General features: G+C 37.5%; 1 protein-coding gene across 3 annotated transcripts in view; it reads left to right on the top strand.

Moving 5' to 3' along the window:
* The window catches only part of KPNA1 (karyopherin subunit alpha 1), a 90,975-nt gene that overhangs the window by 14,147 nt on the left and 50,839 nt on the right, over positions 1-25,989 (top strand). For all 3 annotated transcript variants that reach the window (XM_054483837.2, XM_054483838.2, XM_063661667.1), the window contains exon 2: positions 4,194-4,327. In XM_054483837.2, coding sequence (XP_054339812.1) covers positions 4,199-4,327 — 129 coding nt within the window. In that variant the 5' untranslated portion in view covers positions 4,194-4,198. The remainder of the gene's footprint in view (positions 1-4,193; positions 4,328-25,989) is intronic.

Raw genomic sequence — 25,989 nt, 5'->3', positions numbered from 1 at the left:
GAGGCCAAAACAGGAGGATCACTTGAGCCCAGGAGTTCGAGACCAGTTGCCCACATGGTGAGACCCTATCTCTATCCCCCTAGCCCCCCCACCCAATACATAATAATAATCTGGGCATGTACCTCTAGTCCCAGATACTTGGGAGGCTGAGGTGGGAGGATTGCTTGAGCCGGGAGGTTGACGCTACAGTGAGCCATGATTGTGCCACTGTGCTCTCCAGCCCGGGCAACAGAGTGAGAGAGTGTCTGGGGAAAAAAAAAATTAGAAATGAAAGAGGGGACATTACTAGTGACCTTATAAAAATTAGTAAGATTATAAAGAAATACTATTAACAGTTGTGGCTGGGCATGGTAGCTTATGCCTATAATCCCAGCACTTTGGGAGGCTGAGGCGGGTGGATCTTTTGAGGTCAGGAGTTTGAGTCCAGCCTGGCCAACATGGTGAAACCCTGTCTCTAATAAAAATACAAAAAGTAGCCAGGCGTGGTGGTGCATGCCTGTAATCCCAGCTACTCAGGAGGCTGAGGCAGGAGAATGGCTTGAACCTGAGAGGCAGAAGTTGCAGTGAGCTGAGATTACGCCACTGCACACCAGCCTGGGCAACAGAGTGAGACTCCATCTCAAAACAACAACAACAACAAAAAAACAGTTGTATCCCAGTAAATTGAATGGTTTAGATGAAGTGCACAAATTTTTGGAAAGACAAAAACTACCAAAACTGACTCAATAAGAGGAACAGACAATCTGAATAGACCTGTAACATGTGAAGACATTGAATTAGTAGTCACAGAACTGCCCGCAAAGAAACAGCCTAGGCCCATATGGCTTTACTGCTGAATTTTACCAAACATTTAAAGAAATAATATAATTCTTCACAAAATCTTCCTGGGGATTGCTTTCCAACTCATTTTATGAAGCCGGTATCACTCTGATACCAAAGCCAAAGACGTCAGAAGAAAATATAAACCCATCTCTTTTTTTTTTTTTTTTTTTTTTTTTAAAAGAGACAGGGTTTCACTGTCACCCAGGCTGGAGTACAGTGGTGTGATCATGGCTTACTGCAGCCTGGAACTGCTGGGCTCAAGCCATCCTGCTGCTTCAGCCTCTTGAGTACCTGGGACTACAGGTGCACACCACCAGCCTGTCTGATTTTTATTTTTTAAATTTTTTGTAGAGATGGAGTCTCACCATGTTGCCCAGTCTGATCTTGAACTCCTGGCTTCAAGTGATACTCCCGCCTTGACCTCCCAAAATGCTAGAATTACAGACATGAGCCACTCTACCCGTCCCTTGTCTGTTAAAAAAAAAAAAAAAAGAAAAATCACATTGTGATAACAATAGACACAGAAAAAGCATTTGACAAAATCCGACACTCTTTAATTATAACACAGTCAACTAGGAATAAGAGGGAACTTCTCAGTCCGATAAAAGTGCCTTTACAGAAAATCCAAAGGTAACATCATGCTTAATGTAAAAGACTGCTTTCATTCTAAGGTCTAGCATAAGACAGGGATGTCTGCTCTATTTCTATTCAACATTGTATTGGAGGCTCTAGCCAGGGAAGTTAGACAAGAAAAAGAAGTAAAAGACATCAAAATTGGAAAGGGAGAAGTAAAGCTATCTGTTTGTAGATTACATGATGTGTATCAAATAAAGCATTAGCATCAATTAAACAAGTTCAGCAGGATTGTAGAATACAAGATCAGTATACAAAAATCAATTATATTTTTCTAGATTTGTGAACAATCTGAGAATGAAAACAATTTCATTTCCAATGGCATGAAAATTAAATACTTAGGAATGAATTTAACAAAAGTATAAAACGTATTCTGAAAGCTACATTACATTATAGACAGAAATTAAGATCTAAATAGAGCTCCTATCTTAAATAAGTGGAAAATTTAACATTAAGGTGCCGGTATTTCCCAAACTGATCTACAGATTCAGTGCAGTCTCTTATCAGAATCATAGCTGACTTCTTCATAGAAATTGACAAACTGATTCTAAAGTTCATATGGAATTGCAAGGGATCAATTACAGCCAAAACAATCTTGAAAAAAGAACCAAAAAAGTAAGAAGACTCACATTTTCTGAGTTCAAAACTTATTTTGAAGCAATGGTAACCAAGACAGTGTGGGGCTGACACAGGGATACACATATAGATCAGTGGAATAGAACTGAATGTCAAGAAATTGTACCATATATATGTATATAGTCAGCTGGTTGTCAACAAGGTGCTGTCATGGTCTGTTTGGGTTGCTGTAATGAAATACCAGAGACTAGATGGCTAACAGACAATAGAAATTTATTTCTCACAGTTCTGGATGCTGGGAAGTCCAAGATCAAGGCACTGGCAGATTCAGTGTCTGGTGAGAGCCTGCTTCCTGGTTTACAGATGTCTTATCTTTTCCCTGTGTCCTCACATGGCTGAAGGAGCAAGCGAACTCTTTGAGGGTCTCTTTTTAAGGGCTTTAATCCTATTCATATGGACTCTACCACTAAGGGCTAATCATCTCCCAAAGGCCTCACCTTCAAACACTATCACATTGGGAGTTAGGATTTAACATATGAATTTTGGGTGAGACACACATTCAGTCAATAGCAGGTGCCAAGACCATTCTGTGGAGAAAGAGGAGTCTTTTCAACAAGTATTGTTGGGACAACTGGATAGACAACATGCAAAAAAATGAGGTTGGACTCTCATACCATGATACAAAGAAAAATTAACTCTAAATGGATCACAGACTTAAATGTAACAGGTAAAAGTCTTGGAAAGAAACACAAGGTTAAGGATTCTTGGATATGACACCAAAAGCATGAACAACAACAACAGCAGCAAAAAACAGATTAATTTGGACTTCATCAAAATTAAAACTTCTGTGTTTCAAAGGACACCAAGAAAGTGAAAAGACAATCTATAGAATATATTTGAAAAGCATATCTGATAAGGGACCTTTATCTAGAATGTAAAAAGAACTCTTACAACTCAATAATAAAAGGACAACCTAATTTAAAAATGGGTGAAGGCACTGAATAGACTTTAATGGGAGATACACAGTTACCAAATACATAAGTGAAAAGATGCTCTATCTCATTTGTCATCAGGGGATTGCAAACCAAAACCACAATGAGCTGCCACTCACACCCACTAGGATGGTTTCAATGAAAGTTGTAATAGCAAAGTGCTGGCAAGGATGTGGAGATACTGCAAGCCTCATATGCTGCTGATGGGAATATAAAATGGCACAGCCACTTTGGAAAAACAGTTGAGCAGTTTCTTAAGCAATTAAACATAGTTACCATATGACCTAGCAATTCTAGGTATATAACCCAGAGAAATTAAAACATATCTGTGTAAAACTTGACCACAAATGTTGTAGAAGTGTTATTCATAATAGCTGAAAGATGGAAACATTCCAAATGTCCATTAGCTGACGAATGGATAAATAGAATTGGGTATATACATAGAATGGAATATTATTCAGCCATAAAAAGAAATGAAGTACTGATATATGCTACAACATGGATGAACCTTGAAAACATGCTAAATAAAAGAAGCCAGTTACAAAATATTGCATATTATATGATTCTGTTCTGTTCATGTGAAATGTCCAGAATAGGGACGATAGCTTAAACAATACAGGATTTCTTTTTGAGGTGATTAAAATGTCCCAAAATTCACTGTGATGAAGGTTGTACAAGCTGTAAATACACTAAAAACTGTTGAATAGCACATTTTAATAAAACTGTTAAAGTAACCTGGCCAGGTGCAGTGGCTCACGCCTGAAATCCCAGCTCTTTGGGAGGCCAAGGTGGGGGGATCACTTGAAGCTAGAAGTTCAAGACCAGCCTGGGCAACATGATCAGACCCTGTCTCTACAAAAAATAAAAAAATTAGCTGGGCGTGGTGGCATGCACCTGTGGTCCCAGCTACTCAGGAAACTGAAGTGGGAGGATTGCTTGAACCCAGGAGTTTGAGGCTACAGTGAGCTATGATTGCACCACTGTACTCCAGTCTGGGTGGACAGAGCAAGACCTTGTCTCAAAAAAGGCAGGAGTGGGGGAGGGGAAGTAGCCATTTCTGATGTCCCTTTGGGATATGTCTGGGCATGTATATGTTTAAAAGACTGAGCTCTTAAAATAACAGAGCTCTTCACAGTAAACTCATTTGTTCTCTCCCCACTTTTATTGTAGAAATCATGACCACCCCAGGAAAAGAGAACTTTCGCCTGAAGAGTTACAAGAACAAATCTCTGAATCCCGATGAGATGCGCAGGAGGAGGGAGGAAGAAGGACTGCAGTTACGAAAGCAGAAAAGAGAAGAGCAGGTAAATCCTTTACCTTTATTCATTTCTTTTAAATAATTTAATGTTCCATTTTAAGCCTGAAACTACCTTCCTTTATTTTAGCAAAGTGTGTGTGTGTGTGTGTGTGTGTGTGTGTGTGTTCCCCTTCTCTCCTGTAAAATCAACACTTTTTTGGAGTGGGGATGAGGAGGTACTGAAAAGTGGTATACAAGAATGGGGAAATCTCTCAGGTTCTCATTTTCTCAGCATAACTACACTGTTCAATATTTTTGCCTATTTATTTTTAGTGTATTTTACTTTTCTAAGGGTGCAACTTTCTTCTTTAAGATTTTTTTGATGTATGTTTGTTAATGAATTCACAAGTGACCAATAAAGTGTTGCTGTTCATTGTAAACTTAAAATGGGAAATGTAAAAATATATACAAAAAGAAAGAATAAACCTCATAAACCAGTCCTTTGGATTCAGTAATTGTCGACAGTTTGCTATACTTGCTTCATGTTTGTCTTTACATTTCTTTGTTATCTAACATTTTAAAGTAAAATTTCATTCACAGAATATGTCTTTTTATTCCAGATTAATTCTGTATTATTCATAAAGACATTTAGAAGATTGATTTTTTTCTTTTTTTTTTAAGCCTGCCTTTGAAAATGCCGGTGACAAATGGTCTGTTACCTTCGCAAAGAAATGAAAAGACATAAGGCTTAAGTGCCTTTTTTTTTTTTTTTTTTTTTTTTTGCTAAGGAGAGACTTTGGAGCCTGAAGGACCATTTGACCCTCACTATAGAAATTCCATAAAGGCAGATGAATTAGAACCCTCATGCTTGAGAAATAAGATATTCTATTATAAATATTTTGCAGTTATAGTGAAATATTCTCAAAACACATTTTACGAAACTCTGCATTAGATAATCCAGTTAGGTGAAGTCCAACAGTACATTACAACCTCAGTATTTTATTTGTTAGAGTTGTAGATGTATGACTCAAGCACTTTATTATTGGCAAAGGTACTTTGTAATATTGTAATAGACTTTATATTGAGTGCAGCAAATTTAAGTTATGAGTTCTTGAGCTTCTGCTTTATCATCTTTGAATGTATCCACTTAATTTTCTCTTATTTATTTATTTATTTTTTGAACTGAAAATGGATCCTTTCTTTCACAGAGCTTTTAAATTAGTTCTATTTTTTGGGTGAATTTCGTTTTCTTTTTTTTTTTTTTGGTTTGTTTGAGACAGAGTCTCGCTCTGTGGCCAGGCTGGAGTATGGTGGTGTGATCTTGGCTTGCTGCAACCTCCACCTCCCAGGTTCAAGCGATTCTTCTGTCTCAGCCTCCTGAGTAGCTGGGACTACAGGCGTGTGCCACCACACCCAGCTAATTTTTGTATTTTTAGTAGAGACAGGGTTTCACCATCTTGGCCAGAATGGTCTCGATCTCTTGTCCTCGTGATCCGCCTGCCTCAGCCTCCCAAAGTGCTGGGATTACAGGAATTTCCTTTCCTTTTATTCTCAGAAATCTTAACAGCATGATTATATATTTATATTCATATATTTAAATGGAATACATGTATGATACATGTGAACCCAGGTATAGGTCTGAATATAACCACCAGTCTAGGGATCGTATTTAGCATAACGCCATTTGAAGGTGTAGCAGTAGCACTCTTTGATTAACACAATGTTCATTTTATTCTATTTCTTCTTGGTGACTACTAATTTCATGTAATTAAACTTCATTATAAAATTTATATACTACTGAAAGCAATCTACAGATTCAGTGCAATTTCTGTCCAGTTACCAGTGTCATTCTTCACAGAATAAGGAAAAACAATCCTAGGATTCATATGGAACCAAAAAAGAGCCCCAATTGCCAAAGCCATCTTAAGCAAAATATAAAGCTGGAGGTGTATCACATTACCTGATGTCAAATTATACTACAAGGCTATAGTAATTGAAAACAGCACAGTACTGGTATAAAAGTAGACATATAAGTCAATGGAATGGAATAGAGAGTCCAGAGGTAAAGCCCCATACTGTCAACCAACTGATCTTTGACAAAGTTGGCAAAAGTATATACTGGGGAAAGGATACCCTATTCAATGAATAGTGCTGGGAAAATTGGAGAGCTGTATGCAGAAGAATGAAACTGTACCCCTACCATATACAAAAATTAAAATGGATTCAATAATTAAATGTATAACCTGAAACTATAAAAATCCTAGAAGAAAACCTGGGAAAAACTCTTCTGGACATTGGTCTAAACAAAGAATTTATGATTAAGTCCTCAAAAGGAAACAAAACCAAAAATAGATAAATGGGACTTAAACTAAAAAGCTTCTGCATAGCAAGAGCAATAATGTATTTAACAGGCAATGTACAGAATGGGAGAAAATATTTGTTAACACTATCTGACAATGTTCTAATGTTCAGAATCTACAAGGAACTCAAACAAAAAAACAACTCCATTAAAACGTGGGCACAGGACATGAAAAGATACTTCTCAAAAGAAGACATACAAGTGGCCATGAAAAAAGGGTCAACATCACTAATTATCAAATAAATAAAAGTTAAAACTATAATGAGGCCGGGCGGGGTGGCTCACGCATGTAATCCCAGCACTTTGGGAGGCTGGGGTGGGCAGATCACCTGAGATCAGGAGTTCGAGACCAGCCTGGCCAAGATGGTGAAATCCCGTCTCTACTAAAAATATAAAATTTAGCCAGTGTGGTGATAGGGTAAAGGAAGGCACTTTCAGTATAAGACTATGTTCTTGGGAATTTTCCTGTGTGAATTCATTGAGAAGCTCCTTCCTTCCTCATATCCTGTAAGTCAAATGTTGGATTTACTAGGCTGGTTTTCTTAATTTTCTCTTTTTCAAACCGTGCCTTTGTTTCAGTCTGCTACCTCACCACAGCTTTCCGTTATACCTCAATTAAGAAAAATTCCTGAGGCTTTCTGAGGCTCTGTGTGGTTTGTGGGCTTGCTTCTCAACAGTATATCCCTGCATAGGCTCCTAGGTTTGATCTTCCTCCACTCTAACTCGTATGTCGTTTCTCAATCTGTTTTTCCATTGTCGTAGATATGGCTGGGAGCTACACATACTGTTTTTTTTTTCTTGTCCCTTTTATCATTGTGGGGTACTATTTCTGAGACTAAAAGGATGGGAAGGCCTGATTCTACTATTTTTAATCTGTATGTCTCATTGTATAAGGTAGATTATTATGTTGATTAGTTTACAACTGGCATGAAAATTTTATTGACCTTGGGAAGAAAAACTATAATATGTTTTAATCCTGTTGTGAATAGAGCTGGACAGTTCTAGAATAGTGTAGTGGATTAATGATGAAGTATTGATGATAACAGTTAGCTGTTGAGTGTTTGTTATGTCAGGTACTATTTTAAGCACTTAATGAATTAACCTCTCTCATCATCTCAACCAAACTCTGAGGTAGGTTATTATTTTCTGGTATGTTATAGTTACACAATAATTGTGAATGTCTGTTAGTATCTGATTATGGACAAGATAAAGCATATGTATATAAAAACACTGAAATGGATAGAAAATAAATTCATAGCATTACTGGTCCTTTATCTGAAGCTCAGCTAAGTGGTTACAGCAGTTCAGTGTAAATGACCATTGCCATAAAGAATAATAGCCTTTTTCACTGGAAAGATCCTTTGCAATAATCTAGACCAGCAATGTTAAAATTATGTTCTGTGGAGCTTTGAGGCTCTGAGTTGAGTCTCCTGCTGCTTCTGTTCCCCCATGAAACGTTTGAAAATGGTTGAGCTATGCTGTCCAATATGAGATAGTCACTAGCTACAGTTAGCTATTGAGCATTTAATATGTGGCTAATTCAAATTGAGACATATAAGTGTAAAATTTACATTGGATGTTGAAGATTCCATATGAAAAAATAATGAAGTTTCTCAATTTTTATACTGAAATATTCTAGACATGGGTTAAATAAAATATTAAAATTAATTTTATCTTTTCCTTTTTTAAATGGCTACTAGAAATTTTTAAAATTTCATTTGTGGCTTTCATTATATTTCTGTAGAACAGTGCAGATACAAACCATGTTTCTATTTTATACCAAAATTTTGAGTTTGAATGATTTGGCCAAGATTACATAGCAGATAAGTAGAACCAAGATCTTTTCACATCTGAATTAGTGTTCTTTCTACAGGATCGTGCAGCATTAGGTTCACCTGATAAAAGTTGTACTGGCACGCTGTGACACAGATCTTGTGTTTGTTTTGCAGAGCAGGATTGGAAAGAAAGCATGGTTAAAATGTGATGGTCAAAGCATTGCTTTGCATGCTTAGCCCACCTCTTGTAACTACTAACGATTAAATGATATTGATTATAGCTATTTGGATACCGTGGTCCATCTCTTATTCTGTATGACCTCTCTTACCTTTTTGGGATTATTTCATTTAATGTCATTTTAAAGATTTTCACAGTTGTCCATCATGCTGAGACGTTTTTGCTTGAGTAGTTGCATAACTTGCATGTTTTCCAACCTTTTACTGCATTATAAATTGTCTTTGACAAATTTAATATGTTAATCAATCTCATTCTTCCACTTTTATCAAACCAGTGTTTGTGCTTCTTTTGGCTAGTAGTATTAGTTGCATGTTCATCAGTTTCCCTTTGATTTCACCTGTTTAACCAACAGCCGCTACAGTTTTTATCACTGCATTAATAACATTTAACATATCTTGAAAGTGGTTGTATTTAAAATATTTTCTGTTGCTAATTTTTTTCTAGCAGTTTTGAATACTGTTGACATAGCTTTGCTGTTCTAAGTCAAATATTGAATGAGCAGTTGTGTTTTTCATGACCTATAGTACTTAAAGATCACTAACAGCATCCCGCTGTACCAAACTGCCTGTGCATATAAACTGCAATACCAATAGATGTAATGTTAGTGACTGGGTATGATTTTGGAATCATGTCAATGTTTTAAATAACTGTAAAACAAAATTAAAATGAGAGAAGAAATCCTCAAATTAAAAAGAAGGAAACAAGTGATCTGGTTTGTCATGCTTGTGGCTAAGCCACACAGAGAAGAATTATTTTAGTATACCTTTAAACTATGGTAATTTGACTAATTTCCTCTGCTAGTTTATATCTTAAGGACAAAAGAGAAGTATAAATGTATCTTCACTTGATTTGATAATCATATAAAATTGGTAGTTATGAAACTATATATACATTTGTATATGAATAAAGGAAATTCATATTTATCTTAATATTAGAAACCTGATACTTTTAGTTTAAGAAAATAAGTAAATAAGAAAATTAAAGAAGTTAAGTAAGTTTGAATTGGTAATATCACTGGGAATTTATGATATATTTTCTTTAACAAAGCAAAACACCAGCTCTGTCCTGAGAAGGCGTAGAAATAGCAAATTACCTTTTTGTAGTGAGCACTGGCATTCTGAGGTATTTAGAATTTTTTCTCAAAGGAACCAGGTTCCTTGCAAAAATAACTGGTTCTTGGTTAAAGATAGGGAATATTTTATAAAGCAAAGAAGTTATCTGAGACCACTGGAGTTTTGTTGAAAAGACTCAGAGCTAACTTGAACTAGCTCCTAGCTGCCATTGGGTAAAAATAGGGTATTTTGAGTATCAGAAAAGGTTATAAAGACTTCTGCTTCTGGCCAAAATGGAGTATGAGGACCAGGATTTACCTTCCTACCTGAAGGAACCAGGAATAAACAGATAAAATACATGAAAACAGCAGTTCAAGGCACTAGGCATTAGGCAGTGGAAGATAGTGATCTCTAAAGATGGAAAACAAATGAGATAAATCCTGTGATTATCTCAGCTTTCTAGTTGTAAACATAGAAAGAGGCGCTAAGGCAGAGCCCACAGCCTCGCTGCGTTGAGGCAGAGCTGAGAGTCTGTGAAGACCAGGCAAATAGAGTTCATAGGATGGAATATAAAAGAGGAGAGACCTGTATATTGAGTGAAGCCTGCAAATCTTCAAAGGCTTTCCTCAAATATTCAGCAGAATGCTGATTAGCACATGTGTTTGAGGAAACTACCCAAGGTTAGAGAAAATATCATTTTAAAGGATTAGATGGAACAGTGCCTGGTACTTACACAGGGCTGGAAACAGTGCCTATCCCACTAGCTGGACTGGAGAAACTCGTAATTCATGAGGGATTAGGTAGAGTATTCAGGAGAGCCTTGCCTCAGTAGTGGAGATTAATGAGCTGTATACTTAGTACTGCTCCAGACTTAACCTGACAAATGAAAGCAAGGTCCAGAAGGATCAAACAGTTTCCATTATAACTTAGCTGTATACCGAAATGGAGCTCAAGAATGTTTATAGGAATACAAAAATATCCAGTACACAAGGTAAAATTGACATTGTCTGGCATCCAAAGATTGTGACATATACAAAAAGGCAGGAAAACACAACTGTAAGGGGAGAATGATCAGTTGAAACTGACTCAACTGATAAAGATGTTAGAGTTATCAGGTAATAAAATAAAAATGGTTATTATAACCATACCATATTCCATATGTTAAAAAAGTTAGAGACATGGAAGATAAAAAAAGACTCTGCTTGCCATGGTGGTTCACACCTATAATCCCAGTGCTTTGGGAGGCTGAGGTGGGAGGATCGCTTGAGCCCAGGGGCAACATAACGAGTCTACCAAAAGATAAATAAATAAAAAACTTAGCCGGGCATAGTGGCGCACGCTATAGTCCTAAGTCCCAAGGTTGAGTGAGGTGGGAGGATGGCTTGAGCCCAGGAGTTTGAGGCTTCATTGAGCTATGACTGTGCCACTGTGCTCCAGCCTGAGTGACAGTGTGAGACCCTCTTAAAAAAAAAAAAACAAAAAACCTAATAAAGTAAAAAGGTATAAAAAGACTCAATTTGAACTCCTGGAGATAAAAACTGTGATGTCCAAGATGAGAAATTCACAAATGGGATTAATTGCAAATTAAAAATTGCAGAAGAAAAGATTAGTGAACTTCTTGGCATAGGAATAGAAACTATCAAGAATGAAAAAGAGGTAAAAGAACCCACCCCCGCCCCGCACCGACACACACACACACACACACAAGAGGGCAAAAAAACCCACAAGTGAGTTATGGGACAACTTCAAGAAAACTAAATACAGACAATTGGAGTCCCTAAAGGAAAAGAGAGTGTGGAAGAGAAAAAATAGTTAAAGAAGTGATGGCCGAAAACCTTTTATAATGAAGAACTGTAAATCCACTGATTGAAGGAACTAAGTGAATCCCCATCACAAGAAAGATGAAGAAAACTACACCATGGCACATCATAGCCAAACTGCTCAAACCCAAACTTAAAAGGAAACTCTTAAAAACACACCCAGAGTAAAGACATGTTACATGCAGAGGAACAGAGAGAAGGATGACATCAGAGTTCTCATTGTAAACAATACAAGCCAGAAGACAGTGGAGAAGCGTTGAAGGAAACTGTCAACCAAAGAATTCTTCACCACCAGATGTTGCACTGAGACAGAAGTAAAATAATGTCCTGGATTACTTGAGCAAATCCCAGCTATCAAATTATTTTATCTGTAAATACTTCAATATGTATCTCTACAGATTAAAGATTCTTATTTTCTTTTTTGGAGACAGGGTCTCATTCTGTTGCTCATGCAGGCTGGAGTGTAGTGGTGTGATTACAACTCACTATAGCCTCAACCTCCCAGGCTCAAAGTGATTCACCTCAGCCTCCCTAGTAGCTGGGGCTGCAGGCACGCACCACTACACCTGGCTGATTAAAAAATTTTCTTGTAGAGATGGGGTCTCACTATGTTGCCCAGGCTGGTCTCAAACTCCTGGCCTCAAGCAGTCCTCCCGCCTTGGCTTCCCAAAGTGCTGGCATTACAGGAGTGAGCCACTGTGCCCAGTCCCGGATAAAGATTTTTAAGAACACATGGACACAGGAAGGGGAACATCACACTTCGGGGACTGTTGTGGGGTGGGGGGAGGGGGGAGGGATAGCATTGGGAGATATACCTAATGCTAGATGACGAGTTAGTGGGTGCAGCGCACCAGCATGGCACATGTATACATATGTAACTTACCTGCCCATTGCGCACATGTACCATAAAACCAAAAGTATAATAATAATAAAATAAAAAATATAAAAATAAAATAAAATATCAGAAAAAAAAAATCATCAAAGAGCGCCATCAGCTTTTCACCTCAAATTTTAGCAGTCTTTGATGGTCCCTTCCTAGATCCATTACTTTTATAGGAGTTACAGTGATCATTTCTTCTGCTTTTATTAGCTGGGAAGGTCATTCAGAATAGTGTTATCATACTTTAAAAAGTTAGTTTTTTAATATTAAGCATCTAGTCAACATTCAGATTTTCTACATTGTCACAAAATCTTATGTTTGTTTCTTAGAGTCAGAAACTAAGTTATACATTGTATTTGGTGCTGTCTCTTAACTGTTTTAAAAAAATTTTATTAATAATTGGTGAAAACAAAATTTTTCCTCTTACCCATTTTTAAGTGTACAGTTCAGTAGTGTTAACAATATTCACATTGTTGTGTAACATATATCTAGAACTTTTTCATCTTGCAGAATTGAAATTCTGTGCCACATTAAACAAGTATTCCTCATTTCTCTTTTCCCAGCTTCTGATAACTGGCATTCTACTTTCTGTTTCCATGATTTTGATTTCTCTAGATATCTCGTATAAGTAGACTCATACAATATTTGTCCTCTTGTAACTGACTTATTTCACTCAGCATAATGACTTCAAGGTTCATCTGTGTTGTAGCTTGTGACAGGATCCCTTTTTCTTTAAGGCTGAATAATATTCCAATGTATGTATTACCACATTTTCCTTATTCATCTGTTGATGGACATTTGGGCTGCTTCCACCTCCTGGCCCATGTGAATAATGCTGCAATGAGCATGAGTGTGCAAATGTCTCTTTTGATATTCTGTTTTGAATTCTTTTGGACATATACACATAAGTGGGATGTCTAGATCATAATGATAATTTCATTTTTAATATTTTCAAGAGCCTCCCTACTATTTTTCATAGTGGGTACACGTTTTATTTTATGGTAGTTTTGATTTCCATTTGTCTAATGATAAGTGATGTTGAGCATCTTTTCATATGCTTGTTGGCATTTGTATGTCTTTGGAGAAATGTCTGGTTGTTTTGCCTATTTTTTAATTCGGTTACTTGACTAATCCTTACATTCTGGTTTTGTCAGCCTGATCTGTCATTATAAAGAGCCCCAAGAGCTTTTTACCTCAAGTTTTAGCAGTCTTTGATGGTCCCTGCCTAGATCCATTACTTTTATAGAGGTTACAGTGATGATCCTTCTGCTTTTATTAGCTGGAAGATCACTCAAAAGAAGACCTTTCCCTTAGCTACAGTTCACATAGGACAGAGAAATGCTTGATTCTCTTCCTGTATTTGTTTTCAGAATAGTGAGTTGGTTTCTTAGCATCCTCCAAAGGGATGAAATAGTGTGTGCTTTAATATCATTAAGAATGCACAGAATTGTAATCCCAGCACTTTGGGAGGCTGAGGCGGGCGGATCACGAGGTCAGGAGATCGAGACCATCCTGGCTAACACGGTGAAACCCCGACTCTACTAAAAATATAAAAAATTAGCCAGGCGAGGTGGTGGTGCCTGTAGTCCCAGCTACTTGGGAGGCTGAGGCAGGAGAATGGCGTGAACCCGGGAGGCGGAGCTTGCAGTGAGCTGAGATTGCGCCACTACATTCCAGCCTGGGCGACAGAGCGAGAGTCTGTCTCAAAAAAAAAAAAAAAAAATAGAATGCACAGAATTTAACATAGATACTTTCAAAAATAGGTTTATGACAGTCTGGTTGACAGTCTGTGAAAACCATCACCATAATTAAGTTGTGAACATATTCATCTCACCCAGAGGTTTCCTAGTACACTTTTTTAGTACATTTTTCTCTACCCGTTTCCTCTGATCTATTTTCTGTTACCACTGATTAGTTACCATAAATGGAATTATGCAACGTGTATTCTTTTTCTTTCTAGTTTCACACAGTTTAATCATTTTGGCATTCACTTATTGTTTTATGTGTGAATTGTTCATTCCTTTTATGATTGAGTAGTAGTATTCTTTTGTGTGGATAAACGACAACTGGTTTATCCATTCACTTGTTGATGGAAATTTGGATTATTTCCAGTTTTTGGTGATTACACATAAAATTGTTAGGAACACTCATGGACAGCTTTTTGTGTGGATATAACTTTTCTATTCCCTCAGGTAAGTATCTAGAAGTGATATGGCTGGGTTGTATAGCTGATGTATACTTAGGAGCTGTCAACTGTTTGCCAAAATGGGTTGTACTATTTTACCTTCCCATGAGCAGTGTATAAGAGTTTGAGTTGCTACACATCATTATTAACATTTGGTATGGTCAGTCTTTTCTATTTTAGCTATTCTGAGGGGTATGTAGAAGTACTCCATGATGGTTTCAGTTTTCATTCACCTAATAAAGTTGTAAGCATCTTTTCTTTTTTAAAAAAGTTTATTTTTAATTGGCAAATAATAATTGTGTATATTTATCATCTTATATACTTCTTTGTGGTGCGAACATTTAATATTCACTCTTTCAGCAATTTTGACTTATGTAATACATTATTATTAACTGTAGTCACTATGCTATACAATAGATCAGCAGTGAGCATCTTTTCATGGGCTTATTTGCTGTGTATCTACTTTAGTGAAGTCTGTTAAAAAAAAATTCCTTTCCAGTTAAAATTTTTAACTGAGTTGATTGTCTTCTAGGTATGTCTTTTGCTAGATACATGTTTTACACATATTTTCTCCCAGTCAGTGGCTTGCCTTTTCATTTACAAAAGTATAATTTAAAGAACAAGCATTTATATCTGATGTGAGGTACATGTTAAGGGTTTTTTTTTTTTTTTTTTTGCATATGGCTATCCAGTTATTCAGGTGCCATTTATTGTAAAGATTATTTCCCCCATTGAATTTCCTTGGAAACACTGTTGACCATATCTGTATAGATCTATTTCTGGACCTCTACTTTGTTCTATTGGTCTATTTATCTAGCTTAAATACCACGCTGGCTGGTAACTGTAGCCTTAAGATTAGTTTCAAATCAGGTAGTGTTAGAGCTCCAACTTTTTCTTTTTCAAAATTATCTGGGTACAGTGACTCATGCCTGTAATCTCAGCACTTTGGGAGGTCGAGGCGGGAAGATTGCTTAAGCACAGGAGTTTGAGACCAGCCTGGGTAAGATGGCGAGACACCATCTCTACAAAAAGAACAAAACAACAACAACAGCAACAACAACAAAACTAATTAGCATGCACCTATAGTCCCAGATACTCAAGAGGCCGAGGTGGGAGGATTGCTTGAGCCCAGAAATTCGAGGCAGCAATGAGGTATGATTGTGCCCCTGCACTCCAGCCTGGGCGTCAAAGCGAGATCTCATCCCTTAAAAAAAGTAAAACGTTGTTTTGGTTATTGTAGGTCCTTCACATTTATATGAACTTTAGAATCAGCTATTCAGTTTGTACATGAAAGCCTGCTGGGAATTTGATTGGGATTACGTTGAATCTATAAATCAGTTTGGAGAATTGATACTGTTAACAATCTTGAGTCCTCTGACCCATGAGCACAGTATCTTCATTTATTTATGTCATCTTTCTTTCTTCCTTTCCTTTCCTTTCCTTTTATTTTATTTTTTTATTATTTTTTTTGAGACGGAGTCTCACTCTGTCACCCAGGCTGGAGTGCAGTGATGCGATCTCAGCTCACTGTAACTTCTGCCTCCCTTGTTCAAACAATTCTCCTGCCTCAGCCTACCAAGCAGCTGGGATTATAGGTGCCCACCACCATGACAGCTAATTTTTGTATTTTTAGTAGAGATGAGGTTTCACTATATTGGCCAGGCTGGTCTTAGGTGATCTGCCTGCCTTGGCCTCCCAAAGTGCTGGAATTAGCCATGAGCCACTGTGCCCGGCCACGTTTATTTTTTATAATTGAGATTTTATTGGTTGTGTTGAGGATCAGTATACAGACATTTCAATTTGTACACAATTCTTAGCTTATGCACTAAAAATCTAAAAAGCTGTGTATTGTAATTCTTTTTTAAACAGTTATTCCAGTGAGTTTCCAGCTTAAAATCTGGAGGCAAATTTTTAAGAGGCTGTCAAGTACCAGTATCTTAAAATGTTAAGTTACTACATACATCCCACCAATTCACAGTTTAATAGCATATATACTACATATTCAAATTTTCAATCTTTTGCAATACATTAACAAAGTTATTAGGAAAACAGCACTACCATGACTGAAGATTTTACAGAGTATACACAATTCTGATAGGGAGAGCCATGATCAAGGAGTGGTTTTCTTTAGGAAACAATTCTGCTAAAAAACAACATAGGAATAGAAGTAATTTAAAATATTCAAGACATTAAATGCAGGACTGTGATTCCATATTGCCATTTTGTATGCTTTGTATTGTAGGATATAAAAACTAACCCCTCATCTATGGAATGTCAGAGCCTCCCATAATTCAGTATCCCACACTATTTTCTGGTTGTACCAAAAAATAAACAACCAGCAAATGATTTCACCTCTTAAAAAAAGCATTTACACTTAAAAAATGGGATGAGTTAGGATTCCCTCCTTCTAAAAATGTTTCTAGAGCTACTAGAAAACTTATATTTACAAAATAGTTTATGAAAATATTCCTCTGGGCTGGGCACGGTGACTCACACCTGTAATCCCAGCACTGTGGGAGGCTGAGGTGGGTGGATTAGCTGAGGTCAGGAGTTCAAGACCAGCCTGGCCAATATGTTGAAGCCCTGTTTCTACTAAAAATAGAAAAATTAGCCAGGTGTGGTGGTGGGCGCCTGTAATCCCAGCTACTTGGGAGGCTGAAGCAGAAGGATTGCTTGAACCTGGGAGGTGGAGGTTGTAGTGAGCCTAGACCATACCGTTGTACTCCAGCCTCGGCAACAAGAGTGAAACTCCAATTTAAAAAACAAAAAAAACCAAAAACAGAAAATTCTTGTGGGTAGTACAAGAAGGGAGACAGGACTGACTCATAAGACAAGGTATATGATATTAATCACACTTGGCTGTTTTTTTCCTCTGGCTTTCTCAGTTTAGTTTCTCTGTTTTCTGTAGGTAAATCTTTAGTTTCTTGGTTAGCCACTTCGGTGTATTTTCTCTTTGCTTTCCTTTTCACTTTTGTTTTGTCTGAAGATGTATCCTTTCCTGCTGCCTTTTTGGTTTCCTGTCCGCTTTTGTAGGAGCAGAGTTAGCTGAGAACTGTGCCGGGTCTCCGCCTGGGCTCTTCCTTCACTGTCCCTTCAGTTGAGCTGACCTTCCTTCCTGTTGGATATTTTGGTAGTGGGGAGGCGCGAGAGCCTTGGTGAAGCTAGGCTGCCTGGCTATTGCTGTCCTGTCCCGTCCCATCCCATCCCGTCCTCCCAGTCTCTACCAGCTACTGAGACCTGCTGCGAGGGTTAGGTCATCTTTACATTCTCTCAGCAATTTGTAGTTTTTGGTGTATAGGTCTTACAGATTTTTATCTTTTGTCAGATTTTTCCCTAAGTATTTCATTTTTATTGATGCTATTGTAATTGTTATTTTTTAGATTTCAGTTGTTCATTGTTCACATGTAGAAATGCAATTTAATTTTGTACATTGATCTCCTAAAGCTTGCTGAACTCACTTGTTAGTTCTAGTCCCTTTGTTATAGAGTCCATTGGGTTTTTTACATAGGCAATCATGTCATCTACAGATGAAAGTTTCCTTATTTTCCATTCTTATCTGGATGACTTTTATTTCTTTAACTTGTTTGATTGTACTGACTAGAACTTAACGGTGCAGTGTTGAATGAAAATAATAAAAACAGACCTATCTGCTTTATTCCTGACCTTAGATGAAAAGTAGTGGTTCTTTCATTACCTGTGATGTTAATGACAGGTTTTTCATATATACTCATGTACTATATGACTATGTTTGCATCAGCTATGGACCACATATATGATGTGGTCCTATAAGATTATAATTACCATATTTTTACTGTACCTTTTCTATGTTTCGATATGCAAATTTTTACCTTTGGGTTAAAATCGCCTCCAGTGTTCAGTACAGTAACATGCTGTACAAGTTTGTAGCCTAGGAGCAATAGGGCATTTCATATTGCCTAGGAGTGTAGTAGCTATTCCATCTAGGTTTGTGTAACTACAATCTGATGTTCACACAATGATGAAGTCGTCTGATGTATTTCTCAGACTCTTGTTAAGTGATGCATGTGTGTATTTTATGAGATTAGGGAAGTTCTCTCTCTTTTTAAGAAGTTTTTATTTCTATGTATGTACTTATACAGTATACTAAAGAAAAACTTTTTTAGAAGAGTTTCTTTAAAACCTTAAAAAAAAATTTCATTGAGCCCAAAATGTCACATGACGTTAAGGAAGTTCTCTTCTGTTCCTAGTTGAATAGATGTATAAATGTTTAGGGTTCTTACATCTTCTTGATGAATTGACTCCTTGATCATTATGAAATTACCTACTTTCTGATATATTATTTATCTTGAACCAACTTGTCTGACATTACAATACAGTCACTCCAGCTTTCTGTTAGCTAGCATTGGCTTTAAAACAGTTTCATTGAGATATAATTCATATACTGTACAATTCACCCACTTGAAGTGTGTAATTCAGTGGTTTTTAGTATACTCATAGAGTTCCAGTACTTCACCACAACCAATTTTAGAACATTTTAGTCACCTGCTAAAAAACCCCTTATGCCCATTGGCAGTCACTCTCCGTTCCCTCTGCTCCCTGCTTAGCACCCCTCCACCCTTATCTACTTTCTGTCTCTATAGATTTGCCTATTGTGGACATTTCATATAAGTGGAATCATACAGTATATGTGGTCTTTTGTGATTGGTTTCTTTAACTTAGTAGAGTGTGTTAAAGATTGATCCATGTTGTAACATGTATTGGTACTTCATTCCCTTTTCTCACTAAATATTCCATTGTGCAGATATACCACTTTTTGTTTATTGATTCAGTTGTTGGACATTTGGATTAACTTTTTTACTATTGTGAATAATGCTTCTGTGAACACATACAAGTTTTTGTGTGGATGTATTTTTTATTTCTATGTATGTACGTATACAGTATGCTAAGTACAGCGCTTAGTATAGTATACTGAGAGTGGAATTGCTGGCTTATGTGGTAAATCTACATTTAATATTTTGTGGAACTGCCAACCTGTTTTCTACAAAAGCTGTACCATTTTATATTTTTATTAGCAATGTTTGAAGGCTTCAGTTTCTCCACATTCTTGGAACACTTGTTATCTTTTTTGAGGCAGGGTCTCCCTCTATTGCCTAGGCTGGAGTGCAGTGGTGCCATCATGGTTCACTGCAGCTTTGAGCTCCCAGGGTCAAGTGATCCTTCCACCTCATCCTCCCAAGTAGCTAGGACTACAGGCACACACCACCATGCCTAGCTAATTTTTTATTATTTTTTGTAGACACAGAGTCTCACTGTATTGTCCAGGCTGGTCTCGAACTCCTGGCCTCAAGTGATCCTCCTGCTTCAGCCTCCCAAAGCACTAGGATTGCAGGTGTGAGGCACTGTGCCTGGCCTCAATGGTTTTTTTAAATACTTTTTTTTTAATGAGAAAAGTTTAAAAAAAATTGTACCACATTATTACTGTTTCTGATGGTCTTTATTCCTTTTTGTAGATCTGTATTTCATCTGGTGTTAGTTTCCTTCTATCTAAGGAACATCCTTTAACATTTTCTTACAGGACTGGTCTGTTGGTGATGAATTCATTCAGTTTGTATGTGTCTGAGAAAAGTTTATTTCACTATTTTTATAAAGACCTTATTTAATTTTTTTTTTTTTTTAGTACTTTTTGGTTCCCCTCAAAACTGAACAAATAGTTCAGAGATTTCTTATATACTCTCTGCCCCCACACATGCATAGCCTCCGGCATTGTCAGCATCCCCCATGGAGTGGTACATTTGCTGTAATTAATGAACCTACGTTGACACATCATTGTCACCCAAAGTCTATAGTTTATATTAAGATTCATTCCTGGTGTTGTACATTCTGTGGGTTTGATATCACACAGAGTAGATTCCCTGCGCTAAAATTCTGTGCTCCACCTATTTGTCCCTCTTTTCCCCAACCTCCTACAACAACTACTGATCTTTTTACTGTCTCCATAGTTTTGCCTTTTCCAGAATGTCATCTAGTTGGAATCATACAATGTGTATGCCTTTTCAGATTGGCCTCTTTCACTTAATAATATGTATTTAATGTTCTTCCATGTCTTTCCATGGCTTCATAGCTCATTTCTTTTTAATGCTGAATAATATTCCATTTTCTGGATGCACCATAGTTTATCCATTTATCTGCTGAAAGACAGCTGGATTGCTTCTGAGTTTTGACAGTTATGGATAAAACTCCTATATACATTTGTGGGCAGGATTTTGTATAGATAGAAGCTTTCAGTTTTTTTTTTTTTTTTTTTTTTGATGAATACAAAGGAGTGTTATTGCTGATCTTATGGAAGAGTTAATTTTTTTTGTTGTTGAGACGGAGTCTTGTTCTGTCGCCTAGGCTGGAGTGCAGTGGCATGATTTCGGTCACTGCAACCTCTGCCTCCTGGGTTCAAGTGATTCTCCTGCCTCAGCCTCCCGAGTAGCTGGAATTACAGGCGCCTACCACCACTCCTGGCTAATTTTTGTATTTTTAGTAGAGACAGCGTTTCACCATGTTGCTCAGGCTGGTCTCGAACTCCTGACCTCAGGTGATCCACCTGCCTCGGCCTCCCAAAGTGCTGGGATTACAGTCATGAGCCACCGTGCCTGTCCGAGTATGTTCAATTTGTTAACAGACTGCTAAACAGTCTTCCAAAGTGGCTGTACCATTTTGCCTTTTCTACCGGCAATGAATATGAGTTCCTGTTCCACAGCCTTGCCAGCATTTAGCAGTGTTAGCAGTGGTTTTGGATTTTGGCCATTCTGATAGGTAGGTAGTGCTATCTCATTTAGTTTGCATTTCCCTGATAACATATAATATGGATTACCTCTTTATATGCTTGTTTGCCATCTGTATATCTTCTTTAGTGAAGTGTCTATAAAGGTCTTTGGCCCATTTTTAAGTGGGTTGTTTGTTTTCTTGTTAAGTTTTTTATATATTTTGGATACCAGTCTTTCGTTAGATATTTTGCAGATATTTCTTCCCAGTCTGTGGCTTGTCTTTTCATTCTCTTGGTAGTGTCTTTCACGGAGCAGAATGTTTTAATTTTAACGAAGTTGTGCTTATCAATTATTTCATGGATCATGCTTTTGGTGTTGTGTCTAAAATATCATTACCAATGCTAGGAACTCTAGTGTTTCCCCTGTATTACATTTTAGGAGTTTTTTAGTTCTTTTTTTTTTTTTTTTTTTGAGACGAGGTTTTGCTCTTGTTGCCCAGGCTGGAGAGCAATGGCACAGTCTTGGCTCATTGCAATCTCCGCCTCCTGGATTCAAGTGATCCTCCTGCCTCAGCTCCAGAGTAGCTGGGATTACAAGTGCCTTCCATCACGCCTGGCTAATTTTTGTTTTTGTTTTTTGTTTTTTGTTTTTTGTTTTTTTTTTGAGACGAAGCCTTGCTCTGTAGCTGAGGCTGGAGTGTAGCGACGTGATCTTGGCTCACTGCAACCTCCACCTCCCGGGTCCCGGTTCAAGCAATTCTCCTGCCTCAGCCTCCTGAGTAGCTGGAATTACAGACATGCGCCAACATGTCCAGCTAATTTTTGTATTTTTAGTAGAGATAGGGTTTCCCCATGTTGGCCAGGCTGGTGATCTTGAACTCCTGACCTTGTGATCTGCCCGCCTCAGTCTCCCCAAGTGCTGGGATTAAATTTTTGTATTAATAGAGATGGGGTTTCACCATGTTGGTCAGGCTGGTCTTGAACTCCTGACCTCAGGTGATCCACCCACCTCAGCCTCCCCAAGTGCTGGGATTAAATGTTTGTATTAATAGAGATGGGGTTTCCCCATGTTGGCCAGGCTGGTCTTGAACTTCTGACCTCAGGTGATCCACCCACCTCAGCCTCCCAAAGTGCTGGGATTACAGGTGTGAGCCAATGAGTCTGGCCTAGTTTTTTATTACATTTAGGTCTGTGTTTCGTTTTAGGTTAATTTTTGTGAACGAAGGGTGTAAGACCTGTGGTTTAGATTTGTTTTTTTGCCTGTGTTTGCCCAGTTGTTCCAGCACGATTTCCCCTCTTTGGACCTTTTTTTCTTTTTCTTTTTCCTTTTTTTTTTTTTGAGACAAGAGTCTCGCTCTGTCGCCAGGCTGGAGTGCAGTGGTGCCATCTTGGCTTACTGCAACCTCTGACTCCCTGGTTCAAGTAATTCTCCTGCCTCAACCTCCCAAGTAGCTGGGATTACAGGCACGTGCCACCATGCCCAGCTAATTTTAGTATTTTTATTAGAGACAGGGTTTCACCATGTTGGCCAGGATGGTCTCAATCTCCTGACATCATGATCCCCCTGCCTTGACCAACCAAAGTGCTGGGATTTCAGGCGTGAGCCATCGCACCCAGCCTGGACTTTTTTTTTTTTTTTCTTTTTTTTTGATACAGATATTTCAAATGGCAAATAACATTTTATATGTTTATGGTGTACAACATGATGTTTTGAAATATGTATATATTGTGGAATGGCCAAATCAAGCAAATTAATATACAGATCATCTCATATACCTATCATTTTGTGTTAAGCACACTTAAAATCTACAGTCTCAGCAGGATTTGTTTTTTTGAGACAAGGTCTTACTCTGTCGCCCAGGCTGGAGTGCAGTGCTGTGATCGTGGCTCACTGTAGCCTGGAGCTCCCACCTTAGCCTTTTGAGTAGCTGCGACTACAGGCCAGTGCCACCCTGCCCAGCTAATTTTTTGCTTTTTTGTAGAGGTGGGGTCTTGCTATGTTGCCCAGGTGAGTCTTGAACTCCTGGTCTCAAATGATCCTCCGTCCTCAGCCTTCCAAATTACTGGGATTTCAGGTGTGAGCCATCATGCCTGGCTAATCTGTTGTCTTAACAGTTTTCAAATGTACAATATACTGTTATGAACTATAGTCACCATGTTGTACAATAGATCTCTTGAACTTACTCTTTCTAACTGAAATTTTGTATCCCTTCACCAACATCTCTCCAGCCTTTCCTGTCCCCAACCCTCCACACTTATTAACAACCATTATACTCTCTAGTTCTATGAGTTTGACTTTTTTAGATTCCACATAAAAGTGAGATGCTTATGTGGTCTTTCTGTGTCTGTCTTATTTCCTTAACATAATATCCTCCAGGTTCATCCATGTTGTTGCAAATGATAGGATTTCTTTCATTTTTAAGAACATTGGTCTGTTGTGTATATATACCACACTTTTTTGCTCCATTCATCTGAGATGGACACTTAGGTTGATTCCATATCTTGGCTATTGTGAATAATGTTACAGTGAACCTGGAAGTGCAGATATCTCTTTGACATACTGACTTCCTTTACTTTGGATATATGCCCAGTAGTGGGATTGCTGGATCATATGGTAATTCTTTTTTTAGTTTTTTTTTTTTTTTTTTGTGGAGCCTCCATACTATTTTTCATACTGGCTATAATAAATTACATTCCCACCAGCGATGTGCAAGGGTTTCCTTTCCTCAGCATCCTCACCAGTGTGTCATCTTTCTTCTTTTTGATGATTGTCATTCTAACAGATATGAGGTAATACCTCATTGTGGCTTCAATTTGTATTTCCCTGGTAATGAGTGATGGTGAGCATTTTTTTTCATATACCTATTGGCCATTTTATGTCTTCTTTTGAGAAATGACTAAGTTCTTTCCCTATTTTAAAATCAGGTTGTTTTCGTACTATTATTTTTGAGTTCCTTGTATATTTTGGATATCCCTTATCTGATGTACGGTTTGCAAATATTTTCTTCTATTGCGTAAATTATCTCTTCATTCTTTGGATTCCTCTGCTGTGCTTTTTAAAAAGTTTGTTGTAACCCCATTTGTCGCCCTGCTTTTGTTGCCTGTGCTTTTGGGGTCCCATCCGAAAAATCATTGCCTAGACCAGTGTCAAGAAGCTTTTTCTCTATGTTTTACAGTTTCAGGTCTTACATTTCAGTCTTTAATGCATATTGAATTAATTTTTGTTTATGGTGTGGGATAAAGGTTCAGTTTCTTTCTTGTGCACGTGGATATCTAATTTTTTGAGCCCCATTTATTGAAGAGACTGTTCTTCCCCTATTGTGTGTTCTTGGCACCTTTGTAGAAAAATCAATTAATCATAAATGCGTGTATTTATTTCTGGGCTGTTTATTCTGTTCCATTGCTCTGTGTGTTTGTTTTCATGCCAAGACCTTGCTGTTTTGATTACTATAGTGTGTAGCATACAGTTGACCCTTGAATAAGGTCTTGAACTGCTTGGGTCCACTTATATGCAGATTTTCCCCTGCCTTTGCCACTTCTGAGACAGCAAGACCAACCCTTCCTCTTCCCTCCTCCTCAGCTTACTCAACTTGAAGATGAGAAGATGAAGGCCCTTATGATGATCCACTTCCACTTTATGAATTGTAACTATATTTTCTCTTCCTTATGATTTTCTAAATAACATTTTCTTTTCTGTAGCTTACTTTATTGTAAAAAATACAGCATATAATACATATATCATGCAAAATGTGTTAATTTAGTGTTTAAGTCATTGATAAGGCTTCCAGTCAATGGTAGCCTATTTGTAGTTAGGCTGTGGGGGAGTTAAACGTTATATGTAGGTTTTTGACTGCATAGGGGATTGGCTTTCCTAACGCCTGTGTCATTTAAGGGTCAATTGTATTTTGAAATCAGTCAGTGTGAAGCCTCCTCCTCTGTTCATTTTTGCTCAAGATTGCTTTGGCTATTTGGGGTCTTTTGTGGGTCCATATGAATTTTAGGATTTTAAAAAATTTCTGTGAGAAATGTCATTGGAATTTTGATAGAGGTTACATTGAATCTGTAGATAGCTTTGGTTAGTATGAACATTTTAATACTGTTCTTCTAATTCATGAACATAAGAATATCTTTCCATTCATTTATTTCAATTTGTTTCATCTGTGTTTTATGTAGTTTTTAATGTACAGGTCTTTGACCTCTTTGGCTAAATTTATTCCTAAGTATTTTATTTTATTTTTGTAGCCATTGTAAATGGGATTGTTTTCTTAATTTCTTTTTCAGATAGTTTGTTGTTAGTGTATGGAAAAGCTACACATTTTTGTTTATTGATTTTATATCCTACAACTTTCCTGAATCCATGTATTATTTCTAACAGTTTATTGGCAGAGTCTTCAGAGTTCTTTCCATGTAAGATCATGTCTTCAGCAGTCAGGGACAATTTCATTTCTTCCTTTTTAATTTAGATGCCTTTTATTTCTTTCTCTTACCTAATTGCCCTGGCTAGGACTTCCAACACCGTGTTGAGTGAAGATGGCAAGAGTGGGTATCCCTGTTTTGTTTCTGATCTTAGAGGAAAAGCTTTCAACTTTTCACTGTTTAGTATGATGCTAACTGTTGGTTTGTCATATATGGCCTTTATTGTGTGGAGGTAAATTCTTTCTATACCTAATTTGTTGAGAGTTTTTAT

This window comes from Pongo pygmaeus, chromosome 2 (assembly GCF_028885625.2).
Source record: "Pongo pygmaeus isolate AG05252 chromosome 2, NHGRI_mPonPyg2-v2.0_pri, whole genome shotgun sequence".
Classification (NCBI taxonomy): domain Eukaryota; kingdom Metazoa; phylum Chordata; class Mammalia; order Primates; family Hominidae; genus Pongo; species Pongo pygmaeus.
The sequence above is the reverse complement of the archived record's forward strand: the minus strand, read 5'-3'. Positions and strand labels throughout refer to the sequence as shown.